At 42.9% G+C, this 19,039-nt stretch overlaps 1 protein-coding gene across 1 annotated transcript in view; it reads right to left on the bottom strand.

Annotated features, from left to right (window-relative positions):
* Positions 1-7,392: 7,392 nt before the first annotated feature.
* The window catches only part of st6gal2a (ST6 beta-galactosamide alpha-2,6-sialyltranferase 2a), a 78,523-nt gene continuing 66,876 nt past the window's right edge, over positions 7,393-19,039 (bottom strand). The window contains exon 5 of the mRNA XM_078545574.1: positions 7,393-16,288. Coding sequence (XP_078401700.1) covers positions 16,038-16,288 — 251 coding nt within the window. The 3' untranslated portion in view covers positions 7,393-16,037. The remainder of the gene's footprint in view (positions 16,289-19,039) is intronic.

Raw genomic sequence — 19,039 nt, 5'->3', positions numbered from 1 at the left:
TAAGCTGAAATTGATAAATACATACTTAAGGTCTTCCAAGACACAAGAAAAACTAAATTCTCTAGCAATTATGTCAACAGAAAATGACCTTGTTAGAAATATAAATGTGGAAAGTGCTATTAAAAAATTGCAGATCTAATGTTGAGGAAAAAAAATTAGTTAGAATAATGGAAGGATTTGTATGCCTGTTGTTGCGTTTGATTTAGCTTTGTTTTTTTCTCTTTTTCCTTCCCTCTTTTTTTACCTATTTGTACAGAGTAATTACTTTATCCTTTCTTCTAATCTATTATGATGAAAAATATTCTTAAAACTATAAAGGTCTTAAAGTTTCAGTTAGGATAATGTACCTATTTGAATTTGTGTTGTGTTTGATTTTTTTCATTAATCTGTAATAAATTCTTTTTTGCCAAGTTCATAGTTTTTTTGTCATTATGAAGCAGTTATGAAAATAGCAAGAAGGCTTCAGGGTGCTGAAATTCAATTTGCCCGGGGTGCCAACAAACTTCAAGCCAGCCCTGGTAGTATCTATCGCATTTGCTGCAGAGGAAGACAGTGGCCTGAGAAAGTGCACAGTTCGCTGACCCCTGTTTTCTCGGTGCCCTCTTCGCAGCTAGGTGCGCTTTTTATTTCTGCTCACATTTTCCAATGCCCTTCCAAATAGTCAGCCTCCAAAGGTCACAGCCATCAGTGGCTGCCTCCCAGTTGTCAGTGTCAATGTCTGCCATCTTCATACCTCACTTGCAGGTGTCCTTTGTAGTGGAGATATGGATACACAGGAGATCGTGACCCAGTGGTCCGTTTACTGTATAGAAGGTCTTTGGGTATACGGTAGTCATCCATCCAATGAATGTGGCCGAGCCAGCGCAGACATCATTGGCTTAGCAATGAATGTACGCTGATGGAATTAGCATGATCCAGAAACTCTGAGTTGGTGACCTTGTCCTGCCAAGAGATGCCGATATGTCTGAGACAGTGAAAGTGGAACCTGTTGAGCCTGTTCTCCTGCCTAGCAAGTTCAGGTCTCACCACTGTAGAGGAGTTTGCTGAGGGCACTGGCTTGGTAGATTAACAGGGTGGAATTTTCTACGCACATTGGCAGCGGGCATGTTTGGTGGCGTGCGTAGATAATATGGCGAGAAGGCCAAAAACCGGGGGGAGAAGAGGCCTCAGGAAAGGGAGGAGGCCCTAGGGTGAGGGCTGTACCGGGGAAGGGTATTATCCCAGGGTTTGTGTGGTGGCACAAACAAGTTGATCTATGCAAATGGCCTCAAGATGGTGAGGGCTGAGGAGACAGTCTCCACAGGAGATGAGGCCAGATAGAGATATGAGGATGTGTTTGAGAGAATGAGTGGTGATGTCCCTTGAGCTGGCAGTGAGTGAGATATCAGTGAATGTGCTTGTGAGCGGGTGAGTTTAGAATGATGGAATGATTGCCTTACCCTGGCGGTATGGATGAGATCATTCGTCCTCTTTCTGCATTGGATAGCCAACCTCTTCTGTGCAGCATTGGTGCTGATCGCCATTGCCATCGCCTACCAAGCTGGACTGGTGAGATTGCTGGACCTCCTGCAGGCAGAGCGGGGTTGAGGACATCATGGCGGGCTGCCACACCATCCAAAATGCTTTCCAGGGATGCGTCACTGAATCGAGGGCTGCAGTCCTCTTGCCTTTTGGGACCATGTCTTCTGTGCATTACTCTTTGTCTGAAGCACTGAGAGGTATGCGTGCGGCTGTACTTTAAATATGGCACCTGGCATGAGGAAGTGTCAAGGTGATGGCATGGCAAGCAAATGTGAGCCTGCCCACCATCGAAACAGCGTGTTTCCCAGGAATGCATGATTAATGAGACGTGATTAGGATTGTATGGTCTGAAAAGCCGCCATTGTGGTTGGCAGATAAGAAGTACTTATTCCTGCCCGCTACCGCACTTAGCGCAAATCTGGGACGATTCCGCCCACATTTTGGTGTTCTCTCAATCTGATTTCTGTTGTTCCACACTCTCTTATTCAGCTTGGACATAATAGCTGCAGCTTTTTCAATGTGTGTTTTGATTCCAGCATCAAGTGACAGATTGCTGGTGATTGTGGAGCCTAGATATGTGAAGCTATCAATAACCTCCAGACTCTCATTGTCTATGCTGATCGATGGCAGTATGGAAACACCCTGGACCATGACATTTGTCTTTCTGATGCTGCTGGTCAAACCAAACTCTCCACAGGCCTGAAAGAGTCTGTCCATTTGCCACTGAAGGTGTCCTTCGATATGGAATGCGAGTGTTACATCATCAGCGTAGAGCAACTCTCTGAAGAGTACTTGAGGACCCATCTTGGCCTCCTCCTGAGAACCCCAGCATCACAGATGCCAGTCTCTAGCCATTTCAGTTCACTCCACATCACATACCAGCTAAACATTTAGAGAGTGGAAGGTCTCCCTGTTGATGAATCTCACCCGCTACTCACTCAATACCTTGATGGCCACATGTGTGCAATTGATGATGCTCTCTTCCGATGGGGTTCTACAGATGGAGACGAATCCATGACCTTTGTGGCTGTGAAGCACCATTTGTTTGAAATTGAAACAGCTTCAGGCACTGGATACTACAACTTAGATGAGGGGAGTGAAGGCATGGTAGCTAAATTTCCAGATGACAGAAAGATAGGTAGGAAAGTATGTTGTAAAGAGAAGATAAGGAGGTTGTAGACGGATATAGATAGGTTGTGTGAGTGGGCAAAAATTTGGCAGATTGAGTATAACAAGGGGAAATATGAAGTTCACTGTGACAGGAAGAATAAAAAAGCAGAATATTACATAAATGGAGAATAGCTGCAGCATTTCGAGCTGTAGAGGGATCTAGGTGTTCTAATGCATGAGACACAAAAAGTTAGCATGCAGGTACAGCAAGTAATTAAGAAGGCTAATGGAATGCTATCCTTTGTTAGGAGAGGAACATAAAAGTCAGGACGTTATACTTCAGTTATACAGGGAATTGGTGAGACCACGGACGGGATTTTCCGCACCGGCCCGCTGCCGGGATCTTCTGGTCCCGCCACAAGTCAATGGGCTTCTGGCTGGGGCACCGCCTCACCCAAAGCGGGTCCCGCCCGCGATGGGGCCAGAAAATCCCGGCCCACATCTCGAATATTGTGCGCAGTTTTTGTCTCCGTATTTGAGGAATGATGTAAATGCATTGGAGATGGTTCGGAGGAGGTTTTCTAGACTGATACCTGGAATGGGCAGGTTGTCTTATGAGGAAAGGTTAGACAAACTGGGCTTGTTTCTACTGGAGTTTAGAAGAGTGAGGTGTGGTTTGATTGAACTATATAAGATCTTGAACGGTCTTGACAAGGTGGACACGGAAAGGATGTTTCCCTTTTTAGGTGAGTCCGGAACTAGGGGGGCACTGTTTTAAAATTAGGGCCTGCATTTTGTGCTCGTCAGGCGCGCGTGATCCGCAGGCCAGGGAGCGGACTGGAAATTGTCCCCCGACCGTGATCGGCCCCTGACCGCGATTTCTCACCGGCTGGCCAATTAACAGCCGGCCAGCGTGAAACACGCTTTGAGAAAGGCTCAGCACTGCCGGTGGGGGCGGGAAGAGGGTGGGCGCCGACATCACAGCGGGTGCCGACGTCACCGATGCGAGCATTTCCACTGAGCTCCCTGAAGGTAGACGGATGCCTCAGGGAACTGCAGACCTCCAGATAAGAAAAGAAAGCACAAAAATGCTACAAAAATTGTCTATGCAGCACAAACAAGTGCCTGAAAGCAGACCTCATAAAAACGCTGTCCCCAGATATTTCTTTTTATTTTATATCCTAACAGAGATTTCATCCCGCCCTTGGATGAGGTTCCATCAAAAATGTAAAGGCCGCCCGGCTGATTGGCCAATCCACCAACCGTAAGGACCACGAAAAGTTGCTTACAATTGCACCATTACTGAGCTTAATTGCCCACTTAATTTCCGACTGCCACACGCGCCCGCCAGCTGAAATATTGCGTGAGGCACGATGACATCGGGGCGCTTGCCATTGTTATCTCATGTGATTTTATGCCCGTTTGGGTTGGGCATGCGCCCACCCATGGAACGTAAAATTCTGCCCCTAGGAGTCACCCTTTTAGTACAGAGATGAGGAGAATTTTTTCTCTCAGAGGGTTGTGCGAGTTTGGAACACTCTGCCTCAGAAGGCAGTGGAGGCGGGGGTCATTGAATATTTTTAAGGAAGAGGCAGATAGATCCTTGTTAGGCAAGGGGATCAAAGGTTATCAGGGGTAGATGGGAATGTGGTATCCGAAACACAAACAGATCAGCCATGACCTTATTGAATGGCGGAGCAAGCTCGAGGGGCCGAATGGCCTACTTCTGCTCCTATATCGTTTGTTCATACGTTCGTATGCAAAGGCTATGGGCCCTGACAACATTCTGGCAACAATACTGCAAACTGTACTCTAGAACAAGCTGCGTTCCTGGCCAAGCTCTTCCAGTAGAGCTACAGGGATTTACCCGACAATGTGTAAATTGCCCAGGTATGTTCTGTCCATAAATCCAACCCGCCCCATCATTCTACTCTCCACCATCAGCAAACTGATGGAAGGGGTTGTCGACTGTGCTATCAAGCAGCACTCAAACAGCAATAACCTGCTCACTGACACTCAGTTTGGGTTGTGCCAGGGCCTCCCAGCTCTGCATTGTTTCAGTGAAGCCCAACGCAAACTGGAGGAACAGCACCTCATCTTCCGACTAGGCACTTTACAGCCTTCAGGACTGAATATTGAATTCAACAACTTTAGATCATGAACTCCCTTGTCCATACCCACCCCCTTTCCGTTTCTTCCCCATCCCTTTTGTTTTTTCCAATAATTTATATAGATTTTTCTTTTCCCACCTATTTCCATTATTTTTAAATCTATACCTGTAATGCCCTGTCAGTCTTTCCACCCCACCCCCACTAGAGCTGTACCTTGAGTGTTCTGCCATCCATTCTTAATTAGCACATTCTCTTAGATAATATCACCACCTTCAACACCTCTTTGTTCCTTTATCTGTAACATCTTTTGATTATCTGCTCCTATCACTGCTTGCTTGTCCCTACAACCACACCCCCCCCCAACTTCTCTCCCCCCCCACCTTAAACCAGCTTAAATTACACCCCTCTCCTATTTTTACTTAGTTCTGTTGAAGGGTCATGAGGACTCGAAACGTCAACTCTTTTCTTCTCCGCCGATGCTGCCAGACCTGTTGAGTTTTTCCAGGTAATTCTGTTTTTGTTTTGGCCTCCCAGCTCCTGGCCTTATTACAGCCTTGGTCCAAACATGGACAAAAGAACTGAACACCAGAGGTGAGGTGAGATTGACTGCCTTTGATAGCAAGGCAGCATTTGACTGAGTGTGGCATCAAGGTACCCTGACAAAACTGAAGTTAATGAGAATCAAGGGAAAACCCTCCACTGGTTGGAATCATACCTAGCACACAGGAAGATGGTTGTGGTTTTTGGAGATCAATCATCTCAGCCCTAGGACATCCCTGTAGGAGTTCCTCGGGGCAGTGTCCTAGGCTCAACCATTTCAGCTGCTTCATCAATGACCTTCCCTCAATCATAAAGTCAGAAGTGGGGATGGTCGCAGATGATTGCACAATGTTCAGCATTACTCACAACTCCTCAGATACCATACTGAAGACTTGAACAATTTTCAGGCTTGGGCTGATAAGTGGCAAGTAACATTCATGCTACACAAGTGCCAGGCAATGACCATCTTCAACAAGAGAGAATCTAACCATCTCCCCTTGACATTCAATGGCATTAGCATTGGCGAATCCCCCATTATCAACATCTTGGGGGTTACCATTGAACAGAAACTGAACTGGATGAGCCATGTAAATACTGTAGCAATAAGAGCAGGTCAGAGGCTGGGAATTCTGCAGAAATTAACTCACCTCCTTATTCCCTAAACCCCATTCATCATCTGTACGGCATACTCAGGAGTGTGATGAAATACTTCCCGCTTGCCTGGATGAGTGTAGCTCCCACAACATTCAAGAAACTTGACACCACCCAGGACAAAGAAGCTCGTTTGATTGGCACCCCATTCACCACCTTAAACATTCACTCCCTCCACTACTAATGCACAGTGACAGCAGCGTGTACCATCCACAAGGTGCACTGTAGCAACTTACCTCGTTTGACAGCACCTTTCAAACCCACGATCTCTACCACCTAGAAGGATAAGGCAGCAGATGCATGGGAACACACCACCTGCAAGTTCCCCTTCCAGTCATACATCATCCTGACTTGGCCCCAGATGGCCTCCCATTCCCCACTGACCTCCCTGGCTCGTCTCCAGCTCTCCGCTGCTGGCCTCCAGTTCTTCCCTGCTGGACTCCCACTCTCCCCTGCTCACCTCCAGCTCTCCCTGGCTCTCCCCCGATTACCTCCCGCTTACTCCCCACTGCTAGCCTCCCTTGCTCTTCCCTGGTGGCCTCCCAACTCTGCCATTGGCCTTTGGCTCTCCCCCGCTGTCCTCTCCCATTCTTCCCCGCTGACCTCCCACACTGGCCTCCCTTACCCTCTTCCGCTAGGCTCCTGCATGGAATCTCTGATTGGCCAATCGGAGCCTTCTGATTAAATGCCCAATTAGGCCATCGAATTTTGGGAAAAAAATTCACCCCAGGACTAGCTCCGAATGATTTTTGCGCATGTGGAAGCATCCCAGTGTAGCCGCTTAGCGGTTGGTGAGTAGGCGGCATTGCGATTCCCACAGTGCAGCCAAGAGGGGTTTGTTTGGGTTTGCCAACAGTAAATGGAATGGGAGGGGCGGGCTAAAGTGGAGGGGGCTCAGGAGAGCCAAAAAATATGGTGATTTGGGTAATCCGGAGAAAACTGACAGGACATCAGGACTATAGTGAAAAACTGGGATCGTCCCGGCAAAACCGGGATGTCTGGTCGCCCAGGTAGGGTGCCTAGCCTTAGGCCTATTGATGCCCATAAGTCAACAATTAGCTGCCACTTAAGGGCCTCATTTCCGCCTCTGCAGGGCAGCCTGATTTCTGGTCGGTGAGATGCCAACCGTTTGGGTCAGCGGGGGCAGGTTATTCGTCCTCCCCCACCACCCCGCCCCTGGTAAAACCCATCCACAGAAGTCGTCATCAGTTTCAGTGGAATAATGATGGCAAAATCTGAGTTTTTATATCACTACCACTGCAAAATCCTTGTGTAAATGTTGTAGTAAAGACCAGCGCTGAACTTCACATACATTCTGTTCCCTCATTCCCCCTGTGGTCAATGTGTTCTGCTCAGAGTCTGTTTGTCTTTTACTGTTTCACTAAGCCCTGACCATTCCACATCGATTGCACTAATCTTCAGCTATTAAAATAAATATTTTCAACAGGCAGATAGGTAAAGATAAAAATGTTTATTTACAACAAGTTCTATTCAGTACGTATACATATAAAATATATAAAAGCAAAATCTATAAATATGAACATTTATAGATAAACATGTTTCTAGTTTGCTGATTGCTAGCTTCATGGAATGCAAGCTCATAATAAGTCAGAAAAACAAATTGAAAAATTAGTTAAGAGTTTGTGAAAATTTCAAATTTGTTTTAAAATGTCATTCTATTTGAGACCCAAACACAATTGTCACATCAATTATGTAAAAGAGATCTCTGGTGTGGGTTTGTGCAGGCTGTAATTTGTAATATTTACAATGCAAAATATTTAAAACTGTAATAGGATCATTAAAAAAACTCAGAAGTTACTACATGCTGAGCAGAGCATGAGAAAAATGGACTTTCAGATAAAGTCACATAAAAACACGTCCTTGAACAAAGATATATTCTTTCTCAGTTCAAGACCAGTATTTTTATAAGTGCACTCCCTGTACTGCTGCAGAGTTGTAACAGTCAACTCTTTAACCCACGGGTTTTTCTTAAAATAGATTATTCAGGCCATAATAATCATCAATGTCACAATTTTAATACTGGAAGACTGTATGGTATCACACTGTCCCTAAGGCTCATGACACAAGGCATATGGAGACTTGCTGTTGGCATGTTCATGAGACTGAAAATAAAGTTCAGCCCTTCCACATCCCTTTCTCCATATTAAAGAAGCTCCCCTGTGGTTCGAGTGGGAGCTCCAGACAGCTGGCTGCTCCAGGCCATGTTAAACAGTCGACATTTCTCAACAAAAATTTCATAACATTTTGTTAACATTTGCGCATTGTTCATTAAGTGGAAGAATCTCAAACTTTATATTTTAATTGATGTTGTAAGGTTTCAGGTGTGCTCAGGTAAAAAAAGATTATCTGTAATTACTAGTTTGAAAATTAGAGGTTTCAAATATTAATTAGAGACTAACATTCAATTCTCCTCTCATTTTGCAATTAAGGGGTTTCATAGTGTGATCAAGTCCTCTTGAAAGTAATGCTTTTGAAATGGTACTTAAAATACAGTATGATAAAATCAATGGTACTATTTTTCTTATTCCTGAACTTTCTTTCTTCATAAACAAATAGTTGGTTTACAAGCTGGAAACTTCTGGTGGTGCAGTTTCTTTAATATATTTTAATAACAGTTGCACAACCAGAATATTGTTGTTGACACTGTTAGTGAGGAAATGCTTACTGAATTCATGGGACATTCCTATGTTGCTCATTTAGTGGAACTGTTAACCCATTTAAAATGAGGTACACAACGGAGGATTTAATATAGATTATGTTCACTAATATTGCCAGGGGCCATTTTTATGCTTACATTTCATTCAAGAGAAAAAAATCAATTTGAATACATTGCTGAACATAGTAACTGAAATGAAGGAAGAGTTATCTGAAAGTAACAATGAGTCACAAATGGCTCTTTGGAAATATTATCCCAGTGAGAAAAAAAAACAGCATTCTATGGGTCAAACAGTAAAGTATATGTATAAGTATAAGAATTGCTTTTAGTTCAACTATATCAGCCATATCATTAAGAACAAATCTTCATAATATATGTTAACACATATACAATCTGAAAAATTGAATCAAAAGGATTTTTAGACAGACTTAAAAGTATCATTTCTCAAGTTCACTGTAGACACAAATTTCAGGCCTTATAATTTTTTCTTTCAGTGAATAGTGATTAATAATTTGACAGAACAACTCTTCAGCAATTATAATGTCATTTCTGAGAATTAACCAAAAAATAAAACTGGATGCAATGGAGTATTGTCAAGGAATTATTATATTAAGATAATTTACAATAATACTCCTTTGGTTATAATACCATTGTGGACTGTTGTGTTTTAAATTTTCCTGTTTTGTGATTACTAACCTCCAAATAGAGGCATGTTACATTATCTTCCTCCTTCCGGCATCCTTGACATGCTGAGGTCAAGATTCTTTCGATCGCCTACTGCAACTATCCTTTGAGGGCCTCAAAGTCTTATAATTCCTTTTTGCCTCCATTCTCCCTTCCTCCAATGATCTATAATCCTTTAAAATCAAAGTGTTGAGATGCATAGCCTTACTCTTTTAAACTTTGACGATGACCTGCACTCTAGGTACTGGCTCTTATCCAAGGTTTCCCAATAAAATGGATCACACTGTTTTATTAACCCTTATTTACAAGACCTGTTTCCTCAGCACATTGCTGCATGTCAGCAAAGCCCAGATAACTTACGCCTACCAAGAAAAAAGGCTTCATAACCTCCACCTCCAGTGTCTACACCAGTGAAGAATCCCTTTCTAGGGCAAACATGCCAAGCATGCTAGTGATACTTAAGCAAAGAAGGCTTTCCTGGCTTGGGACTATTCACAGAAAATGGCCATATTCCCAAGGATATGCTAAATGGGGGTGGGAGGAGGGGTAGCCTGTGCCAGGGGAACAGCAGGATACCCTAAGCTCCAATTCCAGGATGCTGTCAGAAGAGGCATGAAAGCCCTCAACATCAATCACAAAAAGTGGGAAATTCCAGCTGACTATAGATTCAAATAGCGACACCAGCTATGGGCAGGATCTTGTCACGACGACATAGTTTCAGGAGCTCCAAAGCAGTCGCCAGCCCTGCAAACAAGGTGTCAGCATCTTGCACCACCTCGAAGGGACAACTTCATGTGCAGCACCTATGGCAGGCTTTGCCTTTCCAGAATTGGCTTGTCAACCGTAAAAGATGATGATCTCTTCTGATCTCATCAAAGTTCTGAGGCTGCATTCCCATCATTTCTCACAGCTGGAAGGATGCCCATTGCTGTTTCATTAATGCAACCCAGAATCAGAACAGCAAGATGCAGCTTATGAAATTCACTGTCAATTCTGTAAACTTTCTTGCCATTTTGTGTGTTTCACATTTACATTGGAATATTAACCTCTATTATGAAAAAGCCTCTGATTTAAATGTCAGGGAATTCCTGTGCACTTTTTAAATGTCATCCCTACAAACCTCACCCGCTGTATATTTGGAATCAGAGTGTACAGAATGCAAAATCTGTTATAAAATGGGGGAAACAGCAATCTAGAAAGTACATTGTAATTTTAAAACTACATTCGTATTTCATTAGAACATCAGAATATTGACAACTGTAAAATATGATTCCAGTAAGAACTTTCTCAAGTTGTCAATAGCCAATCTAATAGGCCTCCCCATCCTCTTCCTTCCCCTTCCATGCGTGATCCTGTATGTTTTAATTTTGTTTATAATAAGCTTGATAACACAGCTTCTCAAATTAAAATGTAAACTTGAACAAGAGGAGCATGCGAAGAATGTCAAATACCTACATATCCCATCTCCAGAAGGAACAACATTGATTCTCCCTGTCTGATGGAAATTGGGCAGCTGGACAGTGAAAAATGAAGGAGTTCCTTGCACATTCAGGACTTGATGCATCCTCAGCATTGCCGATTTTAACCTGTTGGGTTTTATAAGCAAACGAGGTGCCCATCTATGGCAAATGTGATCCCTGTGAATTTATGTAAATCCATGCCGTACCATGTCCAAAAGATCCTAATTGTATTTTAACAAAGCCTGAGCAGGTACATCACTGCAGCTTTCCTGGCAGCTGAAACAGGACTGCAGCTGGTCAGAAGGAGAATCACAAGCCTCCCCCATTCTTCCATTCGCAAGTCTCCCCTGAAACCCGGCCCAATGTTGGTCAGCCGCCACTTAGTAAGGGCTGACTTTTGTAGACAACAAAAGTCCTTGTGTAGAGAGCAGTTGCTGTCACTATGCTACTGTACTGCAGCAAGAACTGGACTGTGTATCAGTGACACATAAGTGCGCAAGAGAAATTCCATCAGCAATGTCTCTGCCACATCATTCAGATTCAGCGGGAGGACTGTCAAGCAAACACTGATGTCCTTCTTGAAGTCAGGACCACAAGCATTTAGGCAAAACGCCTGAAAAATAAACTTTGTTGGACTGACCACCGTGTCCATGTGGCCAAAAACTGTGTTCTCTGCCAGGTCCTGTGCTCTCAACTCTCCAAAGGACAATGTTCCAGGGATGACAAAGAAAATACTTCAAAGATGTTCTGAAGCTCTCCTTGAGGTTTGGCAGCATGGAAACTTGCTATCAATTGTTGAGAATGGCGACAACTAGTCCATCAAGCTGCATCACGCTTCAAGTCACAACACATTAATGATGAAGCAGAGCAGCAGCAGAGAAGAAAAGGAAGCAAATCCTGTACCCCAATTCTCACTACCTCTTGGGATGTCCTGTCCCATGTGCCCAAAGATCTGCAGGTCAGGAACTGGCCTGTTCAATCACATGAAGAGCCATGGCAGAAACTTGCCGCCCTAGGTAGACGTCATCCTCAAATCGAAGGACAGCCAACAATGATGAGTGAGGGCTGGTAGTGTCCAACTGCTTGAGCTTTCTCTCCTGCCTATTGGTCAGATACCAGCTTTTTAAGCAGCCAGCTAACTGATGGTATGTCAGGAATTAAAATACACAGTCCTCGAACTTAGGCCAGCATGGGTACATTTTGTAGTTGGCTCGCTCCCTGCACGCCCGAAACTTGCTCGAGATTAAAATTAACTTTTGCTTGTTGAATACAAATTAGTTTTTATTTGCAGTGTTTGGAGATGTACTCATGGCTCATTTATGGATTACGGTTACCAAATTGGCATCCCACTGCAGGTCACCAGCTCTGCAGCAGCACAATATCTGACTTGCTGGCACAAGGTAGGTCAGGTGGAGGGTATGGTTGAGGGATGGAGAGTGTGATGGCAACAGAGATGGCAGCAACACACATTGGCCTGAATTTTACTGGAGATTTTGGGACCCTGATGTTGGTGAAAAGCGGGTCCTGAGCCCACACATGCGGCCAGTGGGACTGGCTCAGCACCCTTATGGTAGATGGCTTCCTAATTGGCTGTCTGTGAGCCCACTGTCCAATTAAGGATGGCAGATAGGCTCCTGATGCCGCTGACCCAATCAGAGGGCTGGCAGTTCTGAGGCCTCAGCAGCCCCACCAGGTGAGTGGGCTGCGTTGAGGCAGGTGAGAGGCCTTGGTCCTCAGACAGGCAACTAAAATAAAAAATATGAAAGATTCAGGGGCTGAGGGTCAGAAAGGAAACCCCTCTGGGGAGATTGTTGGGGCAGCGGGGGCTTCCTTCCTTGCCCGTTGCCCCCTCTTTGGGCTGTGGAGTATCTGGTTCTGATGGTTGGCGCAGGGAGGCTGGCTCCATTAATCTGGTGACCTCTCCACAAGATGGGGGAGGCTCTGCCATTGACAAATGCCTGATGGTCCTCATAGGGCCTTTAAGTCTGCCTGCCTCCTTGGAGCATACAGCCTCTCTGCATCTGGTCCCTCAGCTGGGAAAATGCCCTGGTGGCTGGACTGCATTAGAGAGCTGACCTGATGAGAATCCCCGCTATTTTACTGGTCTCCCTTGACTCCTAGCCTGCCACCTGGGGACTGGCAAAATTCAGCCCATTGTTCTTGCGGAGTCTGAAGAGAGACTCCCAGCTCCACAAAACCCACATTTTGAACTTACCATTTTTGGTCTTTTCCGTTGGACTGCAGATTAATCTGAGCAGAGTTTGCAGAATCCGTCTGGCTGTATCCCCAGATTGCCTATCTCCATTGTAACTTTCTCATAGTTATTTCGAATAACTTATAGTGAATAGTTTTTCAGAAGTATGATTCTGTAGCAGATTTCAAATGATAAACCAGGTTCCACATCATCCAGGACATAAATATCACCCCTTTTATAAACTGAAATTTCTGGGCAAAATCTAAAATTACAGCACATTCTGTATGTTGTGACACAAGAGCATGCACATTATAAGGATAACGCTGGAACTATGCCTGCGATGTAAAAAAAAACAGGTGAGAACAGATTAGAAATTCGGATCAGGTGGCTGGTATAATGGATGGCTGATCCTCATCTTGCCACTCCCCCCTTTCATGCCCAAGCCAAAGCTGAAAGTTCCATTCACTATGTTTGGAAAGCATAGGATGGTATAATGTCCAAATAACGTAAATTGTCATAAAAATATTGTTAAGCAAGATTTAATCTCAAAGCAAATTCTTAGGGGTTGAAATTGGTCTTGCCTGGAGCATGAAATAGGCTCTCAGCAAATCAGCAGCCATTTTACATTGTGCCCAATTTTCTTTTCTAATTCACTAATGAGAAAGTAGCCACAAAAAAAACATACTTTCTGCCACTATATGTAACTAATTCATCCAGTAAATATTAATTTTACAATATTAGGTTGCCTGGATGAGTGCAGCTCCAACAACACTCAAGAAGCTTGACATCGTCCAGGACAAAGCAGCCCGCTTGATTGGCACCCCATCCACAAACATTCACTCCCTCCACCGCTGACACACAGTGGCAGCAGGTTGTGGCATCAACAGGAACTCACCGAAGCTCCTTAGACAGCACCTTCCAAACCTGCAACCACTACTATCTAGAAGAACAAGGGCAGCAGAAACATAGGCCACCTGCAAGTTCCCCTCCAAACCACTCACCATCTTGACTTGGAAATATATCACCATTCCTTCACTGCCACTAGGTCAAAATCCTGAAACTCTCTTTCTAACAGCACTGTGGGTGTACCTATACCACATGGACTGCAGCGGTTCAAGAAGGCAGCTCCCACCACCTTCTCAAGGGCATTTAGGGATGGGCAATAAATGCTGGCCTTTGCCAGCGATGCCCACATCCAGTGAATGAATTAAATTTAAAAATATTAAAGTTGTGCTAAAGGTGTCTCTTTCCCATCATTCACTAGAATAGCATAATTTTTCTTGTCATGGTACAGTGTGACCAAATTATTGATTGTTAAATATTTAGGCCTTAATTCTGAAACAATGTAATCAATGGTTCCTTTAAGGATTTTCTTCTGGCTTTTGGATGACTACTCCCATTTTATAACATTTTACCTTTGCTTTTGAAGGTAGATAGAGGTAACGTTTTCGCTCCTGTTAGTCTGTAAATATATCTCAAAAACTAGTGGATGGATTTTAACAAAACTTGATCCACAGATAGCATATCACCCAAGAAGGGTAAAATGACTTTTGTTAAGAATGTTGTGGGTTGTTTTATTTAGAATGTTGTCATTTTAGAAAGTTGTGGACTATCTCAGCTGCTGTGGCGGAATTTGTCACAGCTGTCAAAATGTGAACAGAGTTTTCAGAGCAGGTTGTTGTATGTAGATTGGCCTGAAGCTTCCTCAATGAGATGTAAACTTTTAATAGAAAAATATTTATTTTTCCAGCTTTGTAGTTACACGAGCATCAACCAGGGAGGGAAAAGCACCAAGGGAGAGCTGCATAATTGTAATAATGTTGAGTTAACACAGTATGGTGAAGGTATGCGCTCTACTGAATGCCTTCTTCACTTGTTTAGTGAAGTATTTAATTTTTCCTATAGAACTTCCTTCAGGTCTGCCGAGCCATCTACAGTAGCACTCTTTGGGACCCCTAGGGAACTAGAGAGAAAGCCAGAGTTAATGGCCCACTAATTTCCTATTACACATTATGCTGAAGTCTTTGCCCTCCACTAGACTCCCACAAGCCTCACTTTACCCCAGCCCATCATAGCAACACAGGTTGGTAACTTGAGTGGTGAATTATAGACGTGAACGACATCCCATCATGGTGAGATATGTAGAACTCCAACTCACTGTTGCGTTTGGCAAGGTACTTTGGCTTGATGTGCTGGAAATTTTATTGAAACGCAGTAACACTAAAAAGTTGACATTCAGGAGTGACGAGGAGATTTAAGTACATGCACCAAATTACTCAAAACAGCAGAGTTCTAGAGGAATTAATCTGGCCTAATAAATTTCAGTAAAACTATGCTCCTTTAAGAATTTATCAATATTAGTTCCAGACTTTTTCTGGTGCAATATTTAAATTTCCCTCTGCATATTATTTTTATTTGTACATTTATACTGGCATATGATTTGATTTTTTATAATGGTCACTATGTATGCATTTAAAATATCAAATCCAAACTGCTATTACTAGCTGAGCAGAAATGTGAATAAAGCACAAACAACCCAGCCACATATTTTACTACTAAATTACATGTAACTGTCTTATTATAATAGATTAGAGGAGTCATGTATTGGAGAAAAAGGATTGCAATTTACTGTAACGTAACCCACAATGCAAAACTTAAGTTCTGGTGGTAATTGCCACTGAACTTAAATAAGACTTTCAATTTCTTAAACTATCATCTAACCTGTGTAATAGCAAAACTAACAGCCATTTTTACTTAAAACCATACAGGCCCTATTCATACAACAATCTATTCACAGTGGCATGGGAGGAAAGGGGAATCCATTGTAAGTCTATGGTCTTTATCTGAAATTTCACAACTTTAGATGGTAACCTTTAAGCATAGCGTGTTGCAATACATTTGTACAAAATGCAAAAGCTTCAATGTGATGGAACAGGATTATTTTGTAGTTTAAATGGCTCATTAACTTGATATTACCCTGAAATTAGTCCTATCTAGTCATTTCAAGTATTTTAAAAAAGGTTTCAGCATATCTGTCATGTTCTGTCTTGCACTACTTAACCAGCAATCATTCTGCAGCACAAAGTTCATTATTCTCCAGAACATTTCATGGTACAAAAGCCAGGCACAATAACCTTTCCTTTTGCATATAAATCTGCTTCCATTCCTTTGTTCATGCGTTGCACCAGAAGTTTCTCATATAGCAAAGGGTGGTAGGCACCCAAGGTACAGGCAGCATCATAGTATCGCTCATGGTAGTGACAGAGGTCAGTCAATCTGATGGAAGGGATATACTCGTAGATATTGACATTATCACACAACGACATCATAATGAGGATTCCTGAAAAATATTTCCAAACAGATGATTACTTCAGCAAGTCCACCAAAAATTCCTTAAAATAATTACATTTTGATTAGATCGTCCACCTAAGTATTATTAAAATCACTATGATCAGTCATCCTTCCATTCAAAAGTTCAATGAGCAGTCCTAATGGTATTTTCATTAATAAGACCTGATTCAATAATATCCTCATTACTTTTTCATAGAACTTTCCTAGTAATGTGATATGTGATTGTGCAATCCACACTCTCACCACCAGCCGCCAATGTGGAGCAGATTTATTAACAGTCTTCTGAAACATTTCCACGGCAATTTTTTCCAGTAAAGTTAGTTTCTATTTTACAAAATAAGGATTTAAACAAAAATCAAAGAATAAATATTTCATGCTAACATCATTACATTTATATGCCGTGTTGTCTTGTGAGTCTTTAGTGCCTTCATTAAAGTTTTAGCTAGAATCCTGATTGTGTCTCAAACGTTTAGACCTCACCTGGATATTTTACCTCACAATGGTTCAGTGGGAGCTTTAATCCCATCTCTGGGCATGTGGAGGTTTTATACATAGAGCAGCTTATACAAGAGTTTAAACAATACAATAAGGAGCAACAAATTCTTCATCTCTTCCTGTTATTGCTCATCTCATTGTCCTCAACAAGTTGTTCTGTCCCTTTAAATGATACAATAATTAATATTCCCCCAACACCATAAACACGCTGATAAAGTATGTGACACTTGCCAATCTAAGTGGCTAAAGTCTCCATTTAGAAATGAGATATCAGGATGATGTTTATGCTCCCTTGCCACATGACCATCCTATTAAACACACTGAGGAGAGGGGCTGACTGAACGGGGGTAATAGGATCGTATCAATGTCCCATATCCAATGCTAAAGGACCAAGAGCTGGATATTTGTTTTGGGGTCAGGTCCCTGACAGTGTGTCTCAAAAGTTTAGGCCTCACCTGGATATTTTACCTCACAATGGTTCAGAGGGAGCTTTAATCCCGTCTCTGGGCATGTGGAGGTTTTATACATAGGGCAGCTTATACAAGAGCTTATACAATACAATAAGGAGCAACAAATTCCTCATCTCTTCTTGTCATTGCTCATCTCATTGTCTTCATTATGGCGCTGTTAAATCTCTGTAGGGATGGCCAGTTTGTGGCCAGGGAGCATGTCTGTCATCCAGTTAAGGGCAGCAGGTGGGCTCCAAAGGCTGGAAGGCCTATTAAGAGGCCCTCCAACAAATACACATCAGCAACCTTGCCATTCCGAGGTGGAAGCTGCTGTTGTATGTAAGAGAATGCATGAGACAGCACCTCACAGTGGAGGCACCTTCTGAAGATAAGATATAAAATATTTCAATTTAAAAAGGCCACAGCCGCCAGGCAATCATTGTGAAGGGCCATCTCTCCACTGGATGGCCAGAGGCCACAAATGTGGCCCAATAGTCATTTCAGGCATTGAGCTGGATGGAGTCCGGGCCCCCAACTCTCCAGGATTGGCCTAGAGTCTCCAGGAATTTAAGATCAATCTCCAGGACACAGCTGTGTGCAATCCTGGAGAAAAATCACAGGGATATTAGAGACGATAATTTAAAAAAAAATCTTTGAACTCTTTGCCAGATGTAAAAATACTGAAAATGGGGAAAAAAGGCTGCTTGGCTGTCAGTCAAGCATCATCCATTTGGGTAATGAGTCCTTTTGCTTTCCAATTGGCTTAGGTAGGCAGAACATCACAAGGATGGACGTGTTAGTAACTAATGGCTGGAGTGTGGGGACAACTCATATGATGAAACCTCCAGAAATACATATAATCACAGCTGGCAACTCTAGATGGAGTGCTTCTCCCTTTCGGTGAGCAGCCGAAAGACTCCCTACCAGCCCCTGGCCATGTTTCAGCCTCAGTGGGGTGAGCCCGCAAGTTTCCACAGCAACCCAGCATGCTGCTCTCTGCCAAATTTCAGGCCTTCCCACCTTTGGTCCTGCCTTCAATATGTTAACTCTGTTTTTCTCTCCACAGATGCTGCCAGGCCTGCTGAGTATTTCCAGATTTTTCTGTTTTTATTTCAGATTTCCAGCATCTGCAGCATTTTACTTTTATTCAACCCTCTGCTGCACACAACAATTACTATATTAACAACCCCTTTGGTGAACCTTGCATGCTCCAAAATTTCCTGTTTCTTTGAACTGGGCAATTCTAACCTTTCAATAAATGGATGCATATTCCTGAATTTGTGATACAAAATGCAACATAGCTCTACAATAAGTAGATATCATTTAAAATTGAGTGAGGTAAAATTGAATTTAACAGAAGCAGAAAACAAGGTCAATCAAGAGGAAAGTCAAGCAGGACATGTAATGGACAACCAATCTCCCACCATCCATTTTGCACCTTCTGGAGTTGATTTTTACCCCCAATATATTCTTTTTAAAAATCTATCCCTCACTCCTACAATGTTTCCCATTATCCGTTAGAATACATCTGAAGATTATGTGAAGGGCTAAGGCCCATAATACTGGACATCACTAAGGTTGAAAAGAATGGGTATCGAAAAAGAAATAATCAAAAAATTATGATTATGTAACAGCAGGTTGCGGTTTAAAACCTACAGGTTGTAGGATGAAAGGAAAACAAGAAAGCACAGCATTCTTTAGTTGTGTAGCCCTCAAAATAGTTGAAATCATATCCTTTTATGGCAAGTATTGTATGTTGTGGCCTTTCCAAATGTGTACAACATAATTTGTGTTCT

This window comes from Cetorhinus maximus, chromosome 7 (genome assembly GCF_964194155.1).
Source record: "Cetorhinus maximus chromosome 7, sCetMax3.hap1.1, whole genome shotgun sequence".
NCBI classification, from domain to species: Eukaryota; Metazoa; Chordata; class Chondrichthyes; order Lamniformes; family Cetorhinidae; genus Cetorhinus; species Cetorhinus maximus.
Note: the sequence above shows the minus strand (reverse complement) of the source record. Positions and strands in the feature narration are given on the sequence as shown.